This window comes from Canis lupus, chromosome 22 (genome assembly GCF_048164855.1).
Source record: "Canis lupus baileyi chromosome 22, mCanLup2.hap1, whole genome shotgun sequence".
NCBI classification, from domain to species: Eukaryota; Metazoa; Chordata; class Mammalia; order Carnivora; family Canidae; genus Canis; species Canis lupus.
Genome location: NC_132859.1, coordinates 45,253,616 through 45,275,799, shown reverse-complemented (window position 1 = coordinate 45,275,799; position 22,184 = coordinate 45,253,616). Strand labels below are relative to the sequence as shown.

Below are 22,184 nucleotides of genomic sequence, written 5' to 3'. Positions count from 1 at the left end.
TTGATTTCGTTATGAGGTTGCCAGGGGCCACAGTGGCCCAAAAGCAAGCTTTAGAGCCATCCCTGAGAAGAATGTCCTGAGTGAGGACTGGGGACGATTTCCTTGGAGTGTTGGTACCCGTTTTTTTTGTTTGTTTGTTTTTTGCAAAGATGCTTCTTATCTTTGTTTTCTCCTTCCTCTGTAGGAAGCAGGTGGGGTTGGGGACCAGGAGGGAGGTGGTATCTTTTCACGACCACTGTTTCCCGGAATTCTATGATTTAGGACAATGTGCGATGTTTGTCATTTCCTTGTCTGATCCTGGTGTAAAGGTGAGAAAGTACATGTGAGCTTATCCATGGGTAGCAGAGGGGTCTGGTACGTTATCCTTGTCTTTACTCCCGATGACCTTGTGTATATGATGGATTCCATCATGCCAGGGAATCTGCTGAAGTACTTTTCATGGCTCAGCCAAATAAAGTCCTTGGTGTGAAGTGTCTTTGCATTGGATGCAGCTGTGGTTCTAATTATATCACCTGCTCCCTTCCTCAGCATCCTTCCTGTTTATTTACCTTTGGGTCTGTCTTTTGTAGGAGCTGGTAGTGATGGGTGCCCCAGGCTCATTTTATTGGGCTGGGACAGTCAAAGTGCTGAACCTTACAGACAACACCTATTTCAAACTGAACGATGAAGTGATCATGAACAGGCGGTACACTTACCTGGGTGAGTAGCTCAGGGATGTGACAGATAAGGAGGGGAAATGGGAACAATTTTCACCTGGCTCGCCAACTATTGCTTTATGGTAGAAAGAAGAGTTTGTTGGCTTTTACATTTATTGTTCTAATTAGGTGGGCTCTTAGCGAGGGTACCTTACATGGAGCCCTTCACCCAGCAGGTAGAGAACAAAGGAGGGGTCTGGATTAAAACTGGTGTAATCACAGAGCTGACAGTGGAACCTCCAGGGAAGCAAACATTTTCATTTATTATTTGAGCAATTACTCAAGTTCAGATACAAAATGAGTGCAGTGGAATCCTGGTTTCCCTTGACATTTGCTTGGCTGTGGCCTCTGCTTCTTGGTCACACCACCAGTTGCAAATAGAAATAGCAAGAACCAGAAATTAGCATGACAGATGGCAGCGTAATGTTGAAGGTTAATTGCAGGCTCAGGAAAATTTCTCTTATTTTCTCAACCCTTTCAACCTTCTAGAAAGAAAATAGACACAACAGCCACCAGGCAAGCATGACAGTGTACCTATTGAGGGACAGAGATATCCTGTCTTTGCTTGTGGACCTGAAGATTTTGTGTGGCTCTCTTCCTTAGTACCTGTTCTAAATGCTATAGTTCTGGATACTATTTCGTTTCATTCCTGAAACAACCTTATGAGGCAACTATCATTACCTGCATTTTAGAGGTAAAGAAACTGAGGCATATAGAAGTCTATAACTTGAAAAGGTCACATGGCTTGTAAATAGCAGAGTGGGGGCTTAAACCTGCGGTTTCCAAACCTGAAACTGCCTGCCATATGTGTGCTGTGGAGACAGTGTTGACCTCTGGTGTCAGCTGGGAGCACCTCAGAGGTGCAGAGCGGGCCTGACATTTCCAGGACCTGCTACAGAGCCCAGTGCACAGCAGGGAGACCTGACACGTGTCTAGAAGGCAGCCCAGAACCTGGTTTGGGTATGGCTTTAGGGTTCAGAGTAAGTCCTTTGAACCTGTGGGACCCGTGCCTTGCTCTGTACCAGAGACCTTTACTGCTGCAGGGCTTCCAAGGGTCACTTAAGGCTTTGAGATCACTCAATACTCTTAGGTAATGTGGTCAGGCCACAGGGTCCATAAGAATTGACCACAATATGGTGTCATCACAAAATCCAAACAGCTTGTGATCACAGTGTTAAGGTTGAAGGCAAAGACAAGGTTTGGGGAATATATGGCCACCCATATGGGTTTCTGCTGGCTAAAGGAGAACTTTTAGCCTGCCCACAAGCCTGTCTCAGAAAGCAGGAGACATTTAGACTAAGCTCAGACAGCTTTGACCTTTGTTTCTAGATTGCTTTTGCATCCAGATTCTTTCCTCATCTATTCACCCACTCACTTATTGCCTTCTCCCAGGAGGGAAGATGGCACAGTGGTTAACAGCAGAGGCTTTGGAGACACACAGATTGGATTTGAATCTCTTTTTTTTTTTTTTGAGATTTTTTAATTTACTCATTAAGGACTGAGAGAGAGGCAGAGACACAGGGAGAGGGAGAGGCAAGCTCCCTGCGGGGAGCTCAATGCAGAGCTTGATCCCAGGACTCCCGGATCACAACCTGAGCCAAAGGCTCAACCACTGAGCCACCCAGGCATCCCAATTGGATTTGAATCTTGCATTGTTATCGAGGGCATGTTACTTGACCATGTTTAGTTTCAGTTCCTACATCTATAAAGTGGAAGAAATAATCAGACCTTCCTCGTAGAATTGTGAGATTAAAATTTGCCGGCATCCAAAATCACACGTCTGAATGTTCACAGAAGTTTTGTTCATAGTAATGCTGGGATTGTTGGGAACAGCCCAGCCAGATGCCCAGCAGGAGAATAAAGATGTTCTGTACTCTTCATATAGTAGACCACTGCTCAACAATAAAAAGGAATGGCTGCTATTATACTCAGCATGGATGAATGTCACAGGTGTTAGGTTGAGTGAAGTTCTAGAATAGGTAAACATAATATATAGTGATAGAGGGCAGCCTGGGTGGCTTAGCGGTTTAGCGCTGCCTTCAGCCCAGCACAGAATCCTGGAGACTCGGAATCGAGTCCCACGTCAGGCTCCCTGCATGGAGCCTGCTTCTCCCTCTGCCTGTGTTTCTGCCTCTCTCTCTCTGTCTCTCATGAATAAATAAATAAAATCTTTAAAAAATATACATATATAGTGATAGAAAAAGAGTAGTGGCTGCCTGTAGGAGAGCACTGACTTGAGATGGTAGGAGGGAACCTTCTAGTTTGGGGTCTGTGCCTAAATTCACTCTGGGTGGTGATCACATGGCTGTGTACATTTGGACACTTTGAGTTCTATACTTCAGATGTATACACTTGACCATATAAAAATTATATCTCAAAAAGAAAAACATAAAGTATTTAGCACAGTACCTGTTTTCTTTTTTAAAGATTTTATTTATTTATTTGGCAAAGAGAGAGAGAGCGCACAAGCAGGGGGAGCAGCAGGCAGAGGGAGAGGGAGAAGTAGACTCCCCCCAAGAGCAGGGAGCTTGATGTGGGGCTCGACCCCAGGACCCTGAGATCATGACTTGAGCTGAAGACAGGCACTTAACCCACTGAGCCACTCAGGCTCCCCAGTATAGTACCTGTTTTAAAGAGGACTCCCAGAAAACACTCTTTCCTGCCCTCATGTTTTTGTGAACCTGACTTTTTGTGAGATGAGCCATTTCAGGGTGAGAAGACTGATAGAAAGATCCATTTGTTCCCTGGGAGGTTATGTTCCAAGAATAGCTGGGTCATAGGTGTCCAGGGAAGGGATGCTTGAGACCCTTTTTCCTCTGATGGGTCTTTTTTTCCCTGCCCTCTCTCACTGTCTTCTCGGTGAACGCCCCTTCCTTACAGGCTATGCAGTGACTGCCGGCTCCTTCTCTCGTCCGTTCACCACCGATGTGGTAGGAGGTGCTCCACAGGATGAAGGCATTGGAAAGGTGAGGAGTAAAGTCTGGAATAGCATGGAGTCAGACACGAGGGGGGAGCATGCTGCCCCTGGTATAGAGGTTTGTCACTTATTTGATGTGAACATTCTACTAGGTGGCTGGCAGGTAAATGAAGCCATGAGGAGTCTCCCATCAGCCTCCTTCTGACCACTTTTGAGAGCATATCCTGAAAGCTTAATCAGAGAGTGAATGGTGCTCACAGATCTCCCTGTTCTCATCTCAGTGCGTTTGGCAGCTCACTCTGTGTGTGATGTTATTAAGACTGACCATTGGCATCATGGCGTCCTCCAAAGGAATGGTACCCAGCACTGTCCAGGCTCCACTCTGTCAAGCCTTCCCCAATTTTGACTTTGACGTAACAGAATCAGGTCTAGTCCCAAGTGTCTTTGGGACTTTACTTATCTTGAGGCCTGGAGGCTCATATTTATTTTCCCAGTGTTTTAGAGCCAAGACTGGTTCAGTCCAAAGGCTGAACTGGAAATATGTGGGATCAGTTCTCCTAAAGGATCTTCCCAGGGTATGGGAAAGACCCCATGGATCCAGGGCTTTCTGGTCCCTTTAGGAATTGTGGCCTCTATGGGTCCAAGAGCATGAAGAACTATGCTTGCTGGTTCTTTAGCTCCAGGGCATGGGAAATCTAGATTGAGTAGGTCTACATGAGTCAGGAACCTAAATTTTTGACAAATTCCATAGGTTCTCTGATAGAAAAATCTGAACAAAGGAATAATCTTTGTACCTGAGGCAATAGGGTGGACCTGGGATAGAGTATGGCCATATCTCTAGGGGCTCAGAGAAATGGGGTCTGGATTTTAGAGATGGACCCAAACTACTGTTAATTGGAGCCTTGAGCCAGCATGTCAGTCTGGCCAGCTGACTGGGCTTTACAGGTACATCATGAGAATCATTTCCCCAGATTCCCCTGGGTAGGAGTTAGGAACCGTAGCTCTCGTTTCTGGAACTTGTACCTGCCCCCCCCCCCCCCCCCCCCCCCCGCTACCACTGGTGCTAGGGAGAAAGGATCTTCGAGAATGAAACCAGATAAATAAAAATGCAATGGTACTGAGCAGGGGGAGGCAGGCAGATGAATCTGATAATGTCAGGAGAGAGATGGGTCCTTCAGGGTCACACAATTTCCTCTACATGGTGGAGGGAAGAAGCATCAGGAGCTGTCCCCATGCTGATAATGTCACCGGGGAAAGAAGCTGCCTGCATGTGACCAGGCATCCCTAGCATTGTTAAAAGCGCCTGCCTCCTGGGTCACAGCCATGCAGATGCCTCAATGCTTCCTTTTCTCACCAGTTACACAAACTTTGATCTGATTGTGCTGTTTTCTCTGCATATGCTTGTGATAGTTTCAAGATAGTTGAGTCTTAGGATGAGAACAGTTTTTATAACTGATAGAACCAGACAGAGAGAATCCTGGACGCAACTAACAAAAAAGAACCTGAAAATGCTTCTTTCACTTGGATCACATGAGAGGTGCTGGGGAAACTGGTTATAGTTGACAAAATTGCTGACTGTCCCATTCCCGGGAACCCTAGAATAGACCTCTGGCCTGCAGGATTATTTGTTTCTGGTGTCAGGTCATAAACACATTCTCACTAAGGTAGAGGCTTCTTACCCTCTAGGAGGGTCCCCTACCCTGGTCCTCATGGGACACTTCCTATAAGATGCAACTTGAAAAAGAACTTCCACAGTCCTGGCATTTGGGAAGTCCTTTGTGAGTAATCTTCCTTGTGGTAGCGATGCATGGTGCATACTAAAGGCTCTCAAAGTCCTGCAGTAGAGGAATTGATTTAATGTTTAAATCTGGTGTCTCCCCAACTAAACTCCTGCTTACTTAAGCAGATCGTAAGGCTCTGATATTCTGTGGAATCACTTTGGAAAACTGCTTTGTCTGAAATACTCCCTTCCATTCCTCTGTCTTCCATTGCTCTACCTGCAGCAGCTCTAACTCTTGGGAATGAAAGAAATATTTCAAGGAAGAAAATGCATACTTCATCCAAGAGTTGAATTGTTTATTAGTAATTTGTAAGCTCCTTGGACCTTATTGTGCATGGCTTCCATGAATGATGTGGTTCAGGAGCAGAGGATGTGATTTCTGTCTTGGAATTGAAGGACATTCTTTTTACAAAGTTGGTAAAGTGCAGGGAATGCTGACTTCTTAATTGTCAGCTAATTTAAGTGCACTTGCCCTGTGCCTCATTGGCCTTGATTTAAGTAGGACTCTCAGGAGAATGCTGGTAAAGATCTTTGATCCTGGCTTCCTTCTTAACTAGATTTTTTTTTCATTCCATAGGTTTATATTTTTAGAGCTGATCGAAGATCGGGCACGTTAATTAAGATTTTTCAGGCATCAGGTAAAAAGGTGAGATTCTTGACACTGTTATCTTCTTTTTTGCTTATGAGATGTCATAATGTGGGAATCAGTTCATTTTTTTAGAAAATTGGTGGAAAGGTCCTACCTGGGCCTTAAGTTTGTATGGTGGCTCCGCATGCAGTTGCCTTAACCTCCTTAGCATTGTGTGTAACCTGCAGATTGTGGAATTCCTGCTTGATTAGGACATAGGAAGCAAGATGCATTTGGACATGACCAAGTTACATCACAGAGTTCAAAATAGTTTCATAGTTCAGATACTCATCAAAATTACGACTCGCGGGGTCTCTCTGCCTTTTGCTACCTCTCCTCCATCTGCTGCTCTCTTGTACCTACACATCAACACCCCGGAGATCACAGTTTAGTACAGTGCAAACCCATGATAGCTAACCAAGTAGGCACACAGGCAAATGGCTCTCACTCTCCCTGTGTCCCTGGCCCAGCACCATTCCTCCTCATCCTGAGCTCCCTGCCACCATCGTCACAGGGACTATTGTCACACAGAGACACTGTGTGACAGTGTCACTCAGCTCCTTTGGGAACCTGGAAATAGAAATAGCTTGGGAAGGCTGCCTTGAAATTAGTCCTGGGCAAGGTTGATCTGCTTGGGTTGTCTTGTCTTCATCCTGGCCCTAATTCTCTCTCCATTTCCTGCATGTTTCCATTATGCTGCACCATAGTCTGAAATTAAGGCAGGTAGAGAGTGCTTTGATTAATAAGCAGCATTTTTTCACAGGCTTATCAGTCCTGCACCCCTTAGTGTGGCTCAGACCAACAAGATTGTTGAGAGAGATTGGCTGCTCTCAGGGGACACATATTTGGGCTGGGAGGCCAACAAAGTAATTTGGAGGCTTGTCTTGGTGGAGGCCTCAGTGAGCTCTGGGAAGAAGCATAGGACCCCTGGGGCCTGGGAGAGAGATTCCAGGAGATAGGAGAATGTGGAAGGTTGTTTTACCTCCCACCACCCTAAGAAAGGGTGAAAAGCGATTATTTCCTTTGTGGGGCAGGCTGTGTCCCAGCCCAGTGTGGGGTTAAACCTGCTCTACTCCAGCCTGGCACCATTACACACTGTTCTGGTGGTGGATATTCTCATTTCCCCAAATCCCACTCACAAGTGGAATTTTCTTTCAATTTTAACAATGTTAACGTGTGTACTTGGTATAGAATTGTCATAATCCTTTCCATTAAAAAAAATGCATTACCAAATCAGTTTTGTGAAGTTTTCCCTGGGAACTACACTGGCCTATGTTATTTTAACATTTCTAAAAACCCAGAGCAACAGCACTGGAAAAGGACTGTGAGCAATTCTGCAAAAAAGATTTTCCAGGCACTCCTGACAGTTCAACAAGAAGTAACTCAGTGCCATTTGTGAAAGAGCCCCAAAGAGCAGGATGTAAATGCTCCTAAGCCTAACATTTTATATTTTTCTTACAAAAAAATAATAAATAGGTGAGTGTGCCTACTGTGGGAAACCCAGACCCCCACCCCTCCCCTGCAAACATACCTGGGCTTGACAGCATAAAATTAAAGGAACTGTCCCCCTCTTCCAGCTTTGCTGAGATATAATTGACCTATAGCACTGGGTGAACTTAAGGTGTTCAATGGATGATTTGATCCATCACAGTAAGGCTAGTTGACACACCCATCACCTCACATAAATACTATTTAAGGACTCTAATGTGATGTGTGGAGCTGGAGCACACCTGTCATCCAGTTTTCAGAGTATCTTCACGTTCATTTCCACCTGTGTCTCCATGCCTCCTGCCCACCACCCCCACCAGCCACCTGTGCCCAGGGTGGTCATCCTGGTATAATTAACAGCCTATAATTGTGCCCCCCTCCTTCTCAAAAACCTCCTGGTGCAAATGACAATTTACATGGCCACTCATCTGTGACTGGCTGTGGTCATGTTTCGGGCAACAGATTTAAGAGCAGGTGGTCGGAGAGGTCAACATTTGAGGAGCCACTTGGGCACACTTCCCGAGAACTTTACGCCGTGGAGTCCAGGACAGACTGGTTTGCATGTCTGCTTGAATGTCCTTGTGATGTGTTGGGGCTCCCTGAGAGGGGATGGAAGGGCCAGGTGTTTCACCCACCAGTTCCATGGCTCTGTCACTTGTCACTTTCATTAGGGCTCTACTTGCCTTCACTTTGCACCATCCTAGCTAGAGTCATTCCTTTCTTACACCACTCAATCTTGCTCTCCCATTTTTTCTGGCTTTAACTCCATCATAAGCTTTCTGATTTTGAAAAAGATGATCATTCTCTTTATACATATGATTTTGCTTTTTGCAAGAAGAAGAGAAATTCCAGTCTCTCTGACTTCTCCATTACTTCAGAGGGAAAGGACATGACCCCAGGCTTTCAAAGGATGTCTGTAGCTTTACCCCTGTGTCCGGAGCCACACACACACAGGGGAGGGTTCTGACTCAGCCAACCACTGTCCCACTTCTGCTTTTTTCGACCAGGATTTGGTGAGGTAGTCCTGTCACCTGGCCTACTCTAAAAACAAAACAAAACAAAATAAAATGAAACCTCAAAGTTCTGGGTTTTTTCGATTGACAGCCTTCATATAGTCCATCTAAGAAATCATCAATATGTGCACAATCCAGATGTTAATATAGACACACATCCCTGCATTTCCAGACTTATGGGAGAATTCTGATCAAGGAACACCCTCCCCCCTCCACCCCTGAAAGCATGTCATTGCCATATAGGAGTTTTATTGAGTTAACAGGGTATCTGAAGTGTTTGTATGTCAGAACTTAGATAGGAAACTTCATGTTCAGGGATTTCTGATTGAACATTGATAAAGATGCCAAGTTAAATAGCCCATTGGAATGAAGCACATTGTTCCCATGGGGCTCAGCCAGAGAGAACAGCTAGCAGCTTTGGTCCTCGGGGCCTTGTGTGGGTCTCACCAGCTTGTTTGTTTGCTTATTTTACTAAAGTCCAGATGGAAAGATCGGCAAGGCCACCGAATTAGTGACTGGCAACTTGGTCTCAGCTGTGAATTCAGGCATTGCCCACATGCTTCTCCTCTGGGAATGGGCGGTGGTAGGGTGGGGTGGGTTGAGCACAAGTGGCATGTGACTGAGGAGGGGCGCCAGTCCCCCGGTTCACTGCAGGAAATGTACCGGAGTGCCCTCCACTCTCACACTCCCTGGGGCAGCGGCCAACAAACTGCAAACTGCAACTCCAAAAGAAAATGCTTGTTGCCATCAGCAGAACCAGAGGCCTTTTATTTGAAAACATTTATTTTAAAAGAATGGCTTTTTTTTTTTTTTTCTTTTCCCTTTCCAAGAGGTTGCAAACTGGCAGCCTTTAGAAAGGATGCAGCCTGTGAAACTTTGTTTGGCCTGCCCGGTATGTTTGTTTTTTTTTATTCTGAACAAGTTGCTCACATTTTTTTTTTTAAGATTTTATTTATTTATTCATGGGAGACACAGAGAGGCAGAGACCTAGGCAGAGGGAGAAGCAGGCTCCCTGTGGGGAGCCCAATGCAGGGCTTGCTCCCAGGACCCCGGGATCTCGGCTTGAGCCAAAGGCAGACGTTCAATTGCTGAGCCACCCAGATGCCCCCAAGTTGCCTGTGTTTTAAAAAGAGGCACCTCAAATACAATTTTTGATTTTTGGCTTCTCTTAAAAAACAGGAAGGTTGGTCTTCTCTGGGTCAGCCTCCCTCATGACAGCAGTTGGCTGCGGCTGGGTAGGAGCGTGTCTAGTAGCTGGCTCTGTGGGCTCCTGTTTGCCACAGTCCGTACCACTCATTGTTAGACACTGAAACTAAGTGTCACTTGCCACCTGTGACCAACTTTACAATGTTACATGTTTTTTCTTATGGTTTTTCTGTCACGGGTCTGGATCCCTTTGGCATTTGGGGTTAAGACCCCTGATTTACAGTAATAGGCATTGGAGTAAGCCGTGATACGGGAAGAGCCAATGTAACCTGGTTGTGTTCCCTTATCCATTACATAGTCTTAGGAGTTGTACCTTTTTCTGTCATTGGAGTTCATGCCTTCTTGGTTAGCTTTAGCTCTGAGCAGGCCCAGGGGGAGGGGAATCTATTTCCCCATGTAGCATTTCTTTTCAAGCTTGCCTTATGTTACAAAATTTCATATTCCTACATGGTTGGCCCTGTCAGATGTCTGTTATATGAGGCACTTTTACTATGGTTGTAACCCATTTTGCAACCTCGACTTGCATTTTTAAAAACCATACTGTATTCTCCTGGGATTGGTCCACTTGTTTTCCCCTTGGTAGGGTTCTAAGGAGGGGGCCTCTGAGCCTGTTAGCTTTGGTCTCACATTGCCGGGGCCCCAGCATAGCTGCCAGGAGCCAGGGAAATCAGGCATTTCACCACTGGCCTGGGCCTTCTGGCTTATGGGGCAGCATAGCCTTCACAGCCTCTGAGGGGCTTGGGAGCAAGAGTGCCTAAGCAGCGGGCTAGAGGAAAGTGAGGACCTCCTGTGTGAGGGCAGACACTGAACGCTTTGTTGCAACTCGACTTGGTTGCAGATGGGCTCTTACTTCGGCTCCTCCTTATGTGCAGTTGACTTGAACGCAGATGGCCTCTCTGACCTGCTGGTGGGGGCCCCCATGTTCTCTGAGATCAGAGATGAGGGGCAGGTCACCGTCTACATCAACAGAGGAAATGTGAGTACAGTGCTGGGCACTATGTGGATGAGTGTGTGTGGGGGGACATCTGTCCAGCAAAGAGTGATTGAGACCCTGCTGGGCTGGGCACTGGGCCCCATAACCCAGAGGAAGTGAAAAGACTCTTTTCCCACCTTCAGAAAGCTCAACATTCCATTAATGGAAAGCTGTACACAGTGTTATCACTGCAAACATACAGGGGTTGAAAAAAATTGTAATGTCTGTTGTTTGATTTTGAGTGTCTATTATGTACCTGAAACTGTGCCTCCTGTTTTCTATAAATGATTTCAATGTAATATCAGGGGTCCCATTTCTCAGATGCAAAAACGGGGCCCAGAGAGGTTAAATAATGTGCCCCCCATCACACAACTAGAAGTGGTGGGCTGGAATTTGAACCTAGGCCAGCTGGATCCCTGGAAGTTGTGCTCCCTCCCTGGAAGTATCTATGCACATGCCCAGGGGAGCAGAGAAACCTCCTGGAGGACGCAATGGCTGGGATGAATCCGAAGGAGTAGGAGTTAGGCAGACAGGCAGGGGTGGGCTGGGAGCTGGGCAAGTGGGATGAGGCATGGGGCAGTAGGACCACTTAGTTCTGGGGGTTGCTTGGGGACCAGTGCAGTGGCCAAGGGCCATGATCGTGGTGCCCTTATCCTGCAGGACCATGAAAGGGGGGTGATGGTGTCAGAAAGATGCCTCTGCCCCTTTGCAGCTGAGTGGAGGATTGGGGGGATAGAGTGGGGGAGTAATGCACAGTGGAGGTGGGAGACCAGTGAGAAAGCAGAATCTTTTCAGCATCTAGAATTAAGAATGTTCAACAAGAGAGTTAAATGCATCAATTTTGTCACCAAACATGAGAAAATGGTTATGCGGTAATCAGTGAAAAGCAGGATGAAAACTTGCTCTACAAACAACCTTTATAAAAATACACAAAATGCATAGAGAATGTTAATAACAGATCTTTGTGGGTGGTAAGCCTTGGATAGATTTTTAGTTTTATCTTTACTCAAAGAGCAAGAATGTAATTCTTTCATGGTAAAAAAAAAAAAAAAAAAAAGTACACTTTTAAGTGGTGACCAAGATGCTAGTTATCCTAGTTGGATAACTAATTCAGTTGGAGGGGACAATGGTGTTTAACTATAGGTGGGCAGATGTCAGAAAGAAAGGGCAGCCATGTGAAGAGGAGCCAGGGAATGTTAGAGCCGTGGGCTTTCTCAGATGCTTGTAAACTCTTTAAGGAAGTGAATCTAAAACCTGGGACCAAAGATACTTCCTGGTACCTCCTGCAGTGATGCTTGGCACTTGCAGCCCCCTTGACATTCCAGGAAAGGGACAGGCTGGTGTGGGGAGAAATGAGGTGGTCATTATGGAGATGAGCTCAGCAACAGTCAGTGGCTGCTGGCTACTCTATTTGTAGGAGAATGAAACATTCACATAGGTATGACCTTGTCAGGCAGCAAGGTGATCAGCTCAATAGCTCAACAGTGTGTCTAAATCAGGGTGTGGAATCTTAGAGCAGGATAACTCCCCAGACACATTGTGCCCACACATTCCAACACCCAACCAATGTATCTTAATGCCCGTGTGGCTTCCCTAAGTACAAGGGTAGTATATCTGTTGAATCTCCCTCTCTTTGATGAATGATTATGAAGCAGTGCAGAGGAATGGGAAAATGGTGACTTTGGAGTTAGATGGACCTGGATCCTGGGTTTTCCACATTCTAGCCTGTGCAATGTGGACAAATAACTTAAAATTAGTGGTTCAGTTTCCTCATCTGTAAAGTGGGGGGAGCCACGAGGTCTGATCTAAAGCCAGATACTCCTTGGGATGGCTTGTGGGTGTGCAGTGAGTCCAGGGTTCCTCTATGCCAGGGCAGATTTAGACATTCTTATGCCTCAAAATCTCAGATTGCACTTTAATACTCTGATACTGACATGTCAGTGATTTGGGGTAGAGTGGGTATCCTCAAATGGCTTTTACTGCCACCATACACCATTAGCTCCCTCCCTTTGTTATCTGGTGTTTGCTCGAGAAATGCAAATCTGAGTCCAACGAGAACAGGCATGTTGTGTATGCCCCCCCACTCTGGCCAAGAACTACTGGGTATTGGATTACTAATCACATGTACCTTGTAAAGCAACTTTGTACTAAAAGTCACAGAAGAGAAAAAATAGAAATATGCATGCCCATGTAAAACAACTTTGCAGAGGAAAAGGTCAGGGCAGTTGAGAAGATTCAGTGGTGATAAGTATGTAGGTAGGTGGGTTTATGGAGTGTCCAGACAAGGGAGAGGTGGGGTCGCTGGTCACTGTGAGAATCCTCTTCCCTCTAAAAGGCATCTCAGGCTGTGGGAATTCTTCCTGCTGCACAAGTGAAAGGAACTCCTTTTGCCACAAGGAAAGAGAAGTTTAGGTGCCTGCAGTCCTGCCTGGGTGTCTCCTGTTGATGGGTGCACTTTGAGGGTGACATTCGGAGCTTTGTTTGTTTGTTTGTTTGTTTTTTTCGGTTCTGTTTGTGTTTTGTTTTCCACTTTTTCCTCCATCCTGCTTCCCAGGGAGCCCTGGAGGAGCAACTGGCCTTGAGTGGTGACGGCGCCTACAACGCACACTTTGGGGAGAGCATCGCCAGCCTGGGTGACCTTGATGACGATGGGTTCCCAGGTCAGTGAGCTTGCACCTGCCCTCTGGCTTCTCCCTGACATGATGTGCTGCTGGATCTGCCTGCCTGCTTGGAAGGCCCCCGTAGGGAGGGCCGCCCTTGGAGAAGATGTGCTCCATGCAGGCACTCAGGGCTGGGCTCTGCTTCTGCGTGGTAGCTTCTTGTCAGCCCGGAATTCTTGGCTGAGTGTTGCGGTGCGAACGCACCTGGGGCCGGGCCACTGGGGCTTCTTCTTCTTTTTTTTTTTTTTTAATTTTTATTTATTTATGATATATATATAGAGAGAGAGGCAGAGACACAGGCAGAGGGAGAAGCAGGCTCCATGCACCGGGAGTCCGACGTGGGATTCGATCCCGTATCTCCAGGATCGCGCCCTGGGCCAAAGGCAGGCGCTAAACCGCTGCGCCACCCAGGGATCCCTACTGGGGCTTCTTGAAGCAGACGTGTTTGAGGAAGTGGAACCCGCTTTCTCCCGCTACCAGCCCTCAATCTGAGCCTCTACGGTGTAGTTAGTACAACGATTGAGGGATGACTGAGACATTCTCAGCTGTGAGAGCAACAGCAAGGGGATAGTCTTGCATGTGTCCCTGCAGAGAGGTTGCAGCTGTGTGCACCCAGTTTCCAATTCTGTCTGGACTGCAGATACCTTCACAGCCTCTTGGCTCCTGTTTCTGGCCTGTTCAGTGCCCCCCCCCCCCCCCCGCTTACTGTATATGCAGTAGAAGGACATCAGGACCTGTGGGAGCCATGTCTCCAGGGTGATGGTTGTGGCAGAGGACAGGCTGGGGGGCAGCTCTTGCCTCAGGCCAGACATCCAGGCTCCTTTGATACCCTCACGCCCCTGCCCACAGAGGACCTCTCGAGGTCATGTGAGCGTATGCCCCTCACCCTTGACCTCACTTCTGTAAACACATGACTTTTGTTAGAAGCAAAGGGAAGAAAGTCAGGAAGATCTCAGCTTTGTTCCAGGGGTTGTCAGTGTGTGAGGGTAACAATTTTTGTGGGGGGGAAGTGAGTGCCACCCTATACCAGTCCCTTCTCCCGGAACAGAGTCAACTTTTTCAGGCAATAGCCTTAGTTTATGGAATTCCCCTCTCTGACAGAAATTTGGGTAGTGGTTTCTATTTGCATTTCTTTTATTGGGTGAGTCAATGATTTTTTTTTTTTTTTCCTGTGAGAATGAGGTAGGAACTTTTCTGGAAACAAAACCCTCACAGCTTCAATAATTTTCTACTTTTTTTCCTGCTAAGAGACTGGGTATCTAGTTTAATGCCTGAGCAACCAGCGACCAAGAAATTTCTGGTGTGGAGGGACCCAGATGATGGCAGGAATTAGGAAAAGTCCTTGTGTTACTCCATGTGGCTTTCTAACCAAAAGCTGTTTTTCTCTCCTCAGATGTGGCCATTGGTGCACCCAAGGAGGATGACTTCTCAGGGGCCGTCTATATCTATCATGGTGATGCTGGTGGGATAGTCCCTCAGTACTCAATGGTAATTGCTGTGAGAATGACATGGTAACTGTCCATACATTCATCTGACAAACACGCAGGGAACCTTTAGTCTGTGCCACACCCTGGGGTACAGAGGAAAACACAACATGGTTTCTACGACTTCAATCTTCCCGCCCTCCAGGGAAAGGCAGAGACCACTGGTATTGCTTATTAAGTATAAAAACATATTCAGAGACTTCCAAGTTTGCTCATGGTCAGGGATGCATCCTGCCTGGGAAGGATTACATCCCCATCCTTACCCGCAGTTTGAGTTATTTCTTGAAGAAAAAGAGGCTTTCCTTTTTTATTGTTAGTTATCTATGCAAGCTTAAGGATTATGTTGTAAAATTTAATTTAGAGACACAATGGTCCACAGGGTAGGGGCTTGAAGGCTGTCATGGGGCTGATTGTTGTAATTGGCATTGAAATGAGGAGCTGGTCAAAGCTCTGGCCTTGAGCCCCAGACTTGGGAACGTGGAAGTGGTGAATTGTGTTTTTTTGCCATATCAGCTTGGTGTTCAGTCTTGCTGATGTGTCCAGCCCAACCCATGGGAAAAAAGGAAGTCACTCTCTTGATAGAAGCATCGTCAGGATATTTGTGGATGTCTCTGTCTAGAGTGGCACAGGCCTGTATCATTCTCCCAGTGAGTGGGTCAATGACAGGAAGGGATTGAGCACAAGTTGAGAAATTTTCAATCAGCAAATATTGATCTATTGAGTGCTTCTTAGGTGCTTACCACTTCCTACTCATGCTTTTATTTCTCATCACAAAAAAGCTGGTCTCATATCTTGATTATCTCTAAGGAAACAACTTTTAACTGAGTCGTGTTCTTTTTTTTTAATAAATTTATTTTTTTATTGTGTTCAATTTACCAACATACAGAATAACACCCAGTGCTCATCCCGTCAAGTGCCCCCCTCAGTACCCGTCACCCATTCACCCCCACCCCCTGCCCTCCTCCCCTTCCACCACCCCTAGTTCGTTTCCCAGAGTTAGGAGTCTTTATGTTCTGCCTCCCTTTCTGATATTTCCCACACATTTCTTCTCCCTTCCCTTCCATTCCCTTTCACTATTTATATTCCCCAAATGAATGAGAACATATAATGTTTGTCCTTCTCCGATTGACTTCACTCAGCATAATACCCTCCAGTTCCATCCACGTTGAAGCAAATGTGGGATGTGTTCTTGTAAAATATTCTACAACTGTTTTATAAAATGAAGTATTAGTAAAGTGTCAATGCCTGTTCATGTGCCGAAGTCTCTAGGTAAGAAAGAGACTTTATAAGCTGATTTTAAGAGCCAGTACATAAATGTAAGTTCAATTTGTGCCTTCATAATTGTTCTTCTTGTAGTAGATACAAGTAAGCTGATTAAAGGTTAAGGGTTGGCTTATCACTGGCTTCCAGCATCCTCTGTGTTGGGGCCAGCCCAGCTCAGTAACTCCCACATGAGGCAGACGGCAGAGAGGAGGGACTGCTCTGCTCTCTTTTTTTCTTTAGTTCTTGTCATAGTCCTGTGAGATGGTGTCCTTATTATCCACAGTGTCTTTATGACATTCCTCCAGCCCAGGGAGGGGACTTTGCTTGGCCAAGGTCTCCGGCTAGTAAGTGGCAGTAGGGCGACTGAAACTTTGCCTGTCTGACTCTCAACCTTTTCTTATAACACGTCCACAACTCCACGTGGGAGGAAGGAACACTCAGGGAAGCTCAGTTGGAAAACTTAGAAATCTGGAAACTGATTTTGTTCTGAAGCACACGTACTCCGAGGGGCATGGGTCTACTCTTCCCATTAGAAATGAATCATGGTGACAGTAAGCTCTTAGGTGATTCAGCCAATGTGGCAGGAGGAAGAAGGCTTTGGGAGCTGGTTGGGGGCCACATCCATGTCATGAGAGCTGTTGTGGTCTGACTTAGGGACCCTCTTCACAATGTGACAAGCGGGAAGTCATCCAGGGAGCCCGGTCCTTGGGCAGCTGCCCAGGGTCACTGTCCACGCATCCTCTTGGAAGCTTGTTCCAGGACTTTGGAAGCAAATCACACAGAGAAGCAACCTGTCAGAGACCCCTCACTTTCCCTCCTCCCGGTGCCCTCCAGTGTTTTGTTATGTTGCTGGGTGGAATCCCTGCAGAGAACTGAAGTACAAATTTTGTGGTTAACATGGAGTGTCTCTAGTAGGAAGCGGGGATCAGCAGCTGGACCCTTCCTGCCTCTGTCAGCACGCTGGCAGGCTTGTTAGCTTTGACAAAGAGAAGTGGTTTGGGGCACTTAAAAAAAAAAAGAAAGAAACAGCTATGCTTATACTTTTCCAAGCTGCTAATATGTATACAATAAGGTCAGTGATTTAAAAGGAAAAAGAAAAATCCTTTAACGATAGATTCTTCAGGGCTGGGGTCCAGACAGAGCTGGCATTGTGTGGGTGAACCAGAGGAAGAAATCAGAAACAGCTCTGGGCAAAGGAGTTGCTTTTCTTTGGCCCAGACTGGTATTATTTCTGCCGGAGAAATTGTGAGATCAGGGCTGAAGTGCGTCCACATTACTCTTTAACTCATTCCTCTTTCTTGAGTTCACCATGAGAAGTGTTGATTTTAAGATCCTTGTGTGCCTTTCTCAAATTGAGAGCCCCCCGGGGCATGTCGTGGCGGCCCCTGTGATCCTTCTCCTGCCGTAAGGACACTGCCTGTAAACCTGGTCAAGCGGAGGTTTTCCAAGGCTCCTGGTTTTCATTTAGAGTTATTAGCACCGAGCAGACTTATCTTCCTGGCTTTATGGCCTAATGGCCTGCAGATGTTAAGCCCGCATCGCCACCCCCAAATGGACCACCCCTTCACTCTTCCCCCTTGTCCCAGCCACAGCAGAGCTCAGACAGAAATGCAGACCCAGGGCAAGCTGCTGCTAGCATGTGAGACTGCGGAGCTGAGCTGGTTTGCCTCAGAATGTGGCTTTTAAGAAATAGACGTATGTACATGCTTGTTTAGCCAGAGCCATGTGGGACAGGAAGCTCTGCCTGTGAGCAAGAAACATTTCTTGAGTGTTTGCTACAGTGTTGTGATTTGTACTATGATGCTTGCTCCTTTCCTGCTGGATGGCTTACCTGAAGAAGGCAAGTGGAAGGTTAATCCAGTAATGGGCTCCTGGGAGGGGCTGGGTGGGGGTGGTCCCTGGCATCTCCCTCTGCAGATCCTATGGAAACTCCCCCCGCTCGTGACTTTCCTGCAGGGTGACTCAGGAAGGAAAAGGATGAGGAAAGAAAGTCCAAAGTGAGCCCCCTGGATATCTGTAAACCTGGTTCCGACAGGGATTGTGCTGTATGGTATGAAAACAAAGCATTTTTCTTGTCATCCAAAATGAGGGCATTGGGAGGTAAGCCTCCCCAAAGAGACTGTATAAACAAAGGGAAGAAGGAACGGGTCAGATCCCAGGAGATGGGACTTTTCTGATTCAGGAAGTTTGATATCTTTTGAGGAACTGTGCCACGCAGACATCGATGAATGACAAAAGCCGGTTGTACATAAATAGTCCTGAGCCAATGCAGCATGTGTTAGCATAGGTTAAACTTGATGATGAATAAAAGTGCAGATGTCCCTTGGTAGAGCTGTGCACTCCAACTGCTTGACTGGGGGGCTGCTTTTTAGGGAAGAGGGTGGCTTCAGCTGATTCATTTGGATTTCTTACAGTTTATAGAAGGTTCAGGACCATGGAGCTCCAGATTTACTAGATGGAACAGTCTTATCCTGGGAGGCTAGGGTGGCTCAGTGCTTGAGCATCTGCCTTTGGCTCAGGTCCTGATCACAGGGTCCTGGGATCAAATTCTGCATTAGGCTTCCTGCAGGGAGCCCGCTTCTCCCTCTGCTTATGTCTCTGCCTCTCTGTTTCTCATGAATTAATAAATAAAATCTTAAAAAAAATAAACAAAAACAAATCAGAATTACAATTTTCCCTTTCCACAACTTGAGGACCCAGTGTCCTACAGAAGCTGCATAGAAAAGTCACAGGTTTTATTTATGACTGTGCTCGTATTTGGTGACTCAATTTCTCTATTATCTGTTTCAGAAACTGTCTGGCCGGAAGATAAGTCCAGTCCTGCGGATGTTTGGTCAGTCCATATCAGGAGGCATTGATATGGATGGAAACAGCTATCCTGGTAAGCTGTTTTTTCTTTTAAAGCCTTTGGAGACAAATGAAGATAAATACTTGAGGTAGAGTAATTTCCAATCTGGGTAAGCAGTGGTAACATCTATTTAGGATTAGGAAAATCCCCACAACAGAATGGGATGCTTTGCCTGGTATTTGATTTTACGGTTGAAGTTTATTTTGTGGCTTTAGAATGATCTATTCTGAAGGGTTGAAGGACCAAAAGGGTAGATCTTAACAGTGATTTCAAAAGAAACAGAAACAGAAAAACAAAAAAATCATGATTTCTGTGGCAGCAGTTCTAATGAAGAAAAAAAGAAGTACTGTCTACATTAAAAATGATAGCAAAACCTCATGTTTTCCTTGATATTTAACCATCTGAAGAGGTTTCTTACACTTGAGAGGGGAAAAATAACTGAGCAGCACCTTCCCCACCTTCTAACCCCTGCAAGAAAATTGAAATATTTGGAGCAGAAAAGAAAAGCATGCCCTGTCCCTGATGGACAAAACAGACCTTCACCATTAAAGACTGGCTGCCCTGTCTTCAGGGTTAATTAATGCCTTGTGGTGGTTGAAGCTAATTGAATAAAAATGTACAATTTCCCACCTCAATCTCAAGTGTGTCTGGCTTAGGTAAAAAGGACTAGACAATGGGATGGTAGTTCTTCTGGGGCTTGAGGAGTGGGATGAGGTAACAAAACTAAGATGAGAATTTGGAAAAAATCCCAAATCATCCTGGAATTCAGAAAACATCTCCCTGATAGTAAGGGTCATCTTGCCGTCTTGAGGAAATATTTCTGGCCACTTGAACAATGCCTCCTGAAGGACCTCTGGCATCCAGTGCAGTGCTGTACGAGGGCACCATTGTTTGTAGTTTTTTTTTTTTAAGATTTTATTTATTTATTCATGAGAGAGAGAGAGAGAGAGAGAGAGGCAGAGACACAGGCAGAGGGAGAAACAGGCTCCATGCAGGGAGCCCCACGCGGTACCTGATCCTGGGTCTCCAGGATCACACCCCGGGCTGAAGGCAGCGCTAAACTGCTGAGCCACCTGGGCTGCCCCCGGCAGCAGTTATGGTAATTTCTTAAGACTTTACAGAGCCAGGAGGAGGGAATAAGAAAGGGTCATTGCTGAAGTTTTTGGGCCTGTGGACCATCATGGGTCTTCTTAAATTGGAGAAAGCAAGTCTTGTTTTGGGTAATTTGTGGCCATCCTGAAATAATACCTTTTGTTGGTTTCATACTTTAACATAAGCAAAATGCTTCCACATGCAGTAGATGTCTTATAGGTAGTGCGACAGGTAGGTGGAGATGGGGTGTCCCCCACTTTATAGACAAGGGTACTGAGCCACAGAAAACTTAGGGGACTGGCCAGAGGTCACATCTTGGTGGGCAGAGATGCACACACACAGTGAGGGGATGTGTTCATGCTTCATGACGCATGTGAATTTCTTACCTTTATCTCTTTTTTAAGATTTATTTTTATTTATTAGAGGAAGAGAGAGAGAGCATAAATTAAGGGGGGGGGAGGTGCAGAGGGAAAAGCAGACTCTCCCTTGAGCATGGAGAGCCCTAGATGGGGCTCGATCGGAGGACCCCGGGATCATGACCTGAGCCGAAGGCTGACCCTTAACCAACTGAGCCACCCAGGTGTCCCTGAATTTCTTATATTTTTCATAAAAGAAACAACAGATTCCTCAGGTTCTTTTATTTTCAGATATCTAGTCAACTCAAAAAGACTTGGAAAACAGCAAAATTAATGACCAGACCCAAATGCAGAAATTTTAGCAGCACTACAATTCATGGATTTGCTGTTTCTTTTTCCTTAATGAGGGCACCATATAGACTCGGGGATTCAGATGCTTGGTTCTGTAAAGTGGTAACAGGAACCCCAGGACTAAAAAGTTTACTTTCAAGGGGAAGAAAGGCAGAGAGCTATTAGATGAGTATACACTTCCTAAATTAAAGTTACTTAAGAATAAACATTACTGGCTAACACTTGCATCTTGGTTGGTAGTGTGCTAAATATTTCATGAATTTTCTGACTTAAATATGTAATTTAACATAGTTAACATGTATTTAAATATCAAAAATATTATATTGAACAACTAATATTATGTTTAATAGATATTTAATAGATGTCTTCTTATTTAAATATTATGAAATGTTATCAGCTTTTGGAGAAGACACTAGGGATGATTATGTCCACAGTACAGACAAGGCCACTCTAAGAGATTCTGAGGTCACACAGAATGAGGGGTGGAGCAGAGATGATTCACATGTTCTACAGAACCTAGAGCTTTTTCCAGGTCATTTAGTTTTAAGTCTCCATCTCTCTAATTCACTAGTGTCCAAAAGATACATAATATGAGCCACATATTTAATTTAATATATTCTAGGAACCACATGAGAAAGATAAAAAGAAATAGGTGAAATTAATTTTAATATTCAATATAAAAGTTTTTGAGATCGTTTGTGGTTTTTGTACCAGGTCTTTGAAAACTGGTCTGTATTTCACCCTTGCTGGCCTGAACACATCTGAACCGAACCATTTCAGTTCAGATCAGACACATCTCAAGGTCTCAACAAGCCACACCCAGTGATTGGCTGCCACGTGGGACAGTGTGGCTCTAACTCTTACAAGATAATTGTATGACCCAGAGGAAGCTTGTCAGGGGTCCCGACCTCAGGGCTGGGCCCCCGTGGCTGTGGCCCTTGCCAGAGGTGGGTGGGGTGGGATGGGCTTCTACACATCTCTGAATGCTGTAAACTTCTGGTTTTCAGATGTAACGATTGGAGCCTTCATGTCCGACAGTGTGGTTCTTCTGAGGTGAGATGTTTCCCTCTTGCTTTCTGGATTACATTCTTCATGGTGAAGGCTAAAGTTTGGTGATGGGGTGACAGGGGGAGTTATTCACTGGTAGTCAGCAGTTCCCTCTGTCCTGTTCCTGGAGGCTCCGGGTGCTCCTGGGTGCTTGGGGAGTGGGAATGCTCTCTCTTTTCTTGTCCTCCTTAGGCCCTGTTGCAGTTTCCAGCTGGGGTGGGCCTCAAGTGGCTTGCAGCTATGAGACGGTAGCACCCTGGGGCTTGGGGTGGCTTCAGCCCTAAGGGTTTTGCTTTTGCCATGAACAGCTGCTTCATTAATGTGTGTACACGATGTCATCATCTCCACGGGTACCAGGACACCCAGGGGCTCTGAAGCTCTGG

At 45.8% G+C, this 22,184-nt stretch overlaps 1 protein-coding gene across 4 annotated transcripts in view; it reads left to right on the top strand.

Moving 5' to 3' along the window:
• Window positions 1-22,184, top strand: part of ITGA9 (integrin subunit alpha 9) — a 353,990-nt gene that overhangs the window by 47,067 nt on the left and 284,739 nt on the right. For all 4 annotated transcript variants that reach the window (XM_072793385.1, XM_072793383.1, XM_072793386.1 and 1 more), the window contains exons 6-13: window positions 570-699; window positions 3,576-3,661; window positions 5,970-6,038; window positions 10,566-10,703; window positions 13,255-13,360; window positions 14,754-14,848; window positions 18,898-18,988; window positions 21,762-21,807. In XM_072793385.1, coding sequence (XP_072649486.1) covers window positions 570-699; window positions 3,576-3,661; window positions 5,970-6,038; window positions 10,566-10,703; window positions 13,255-13,360; window positions 14,754-14,848; window positions 18,898-18,988; window positions 21,762-21,807 — 761 coding nt within the window. The remainder of the gene's footprint in view (window positions 1-569; window positions 700-3,575; window positions 3,662-5,969; window positions 6,039-10,565; window positions 10,704-13,254; window positions 13,361-14,753; window positions 14,849-18,897; window positions 18,989-21,761; window positions 21,808-22,184) is intronic.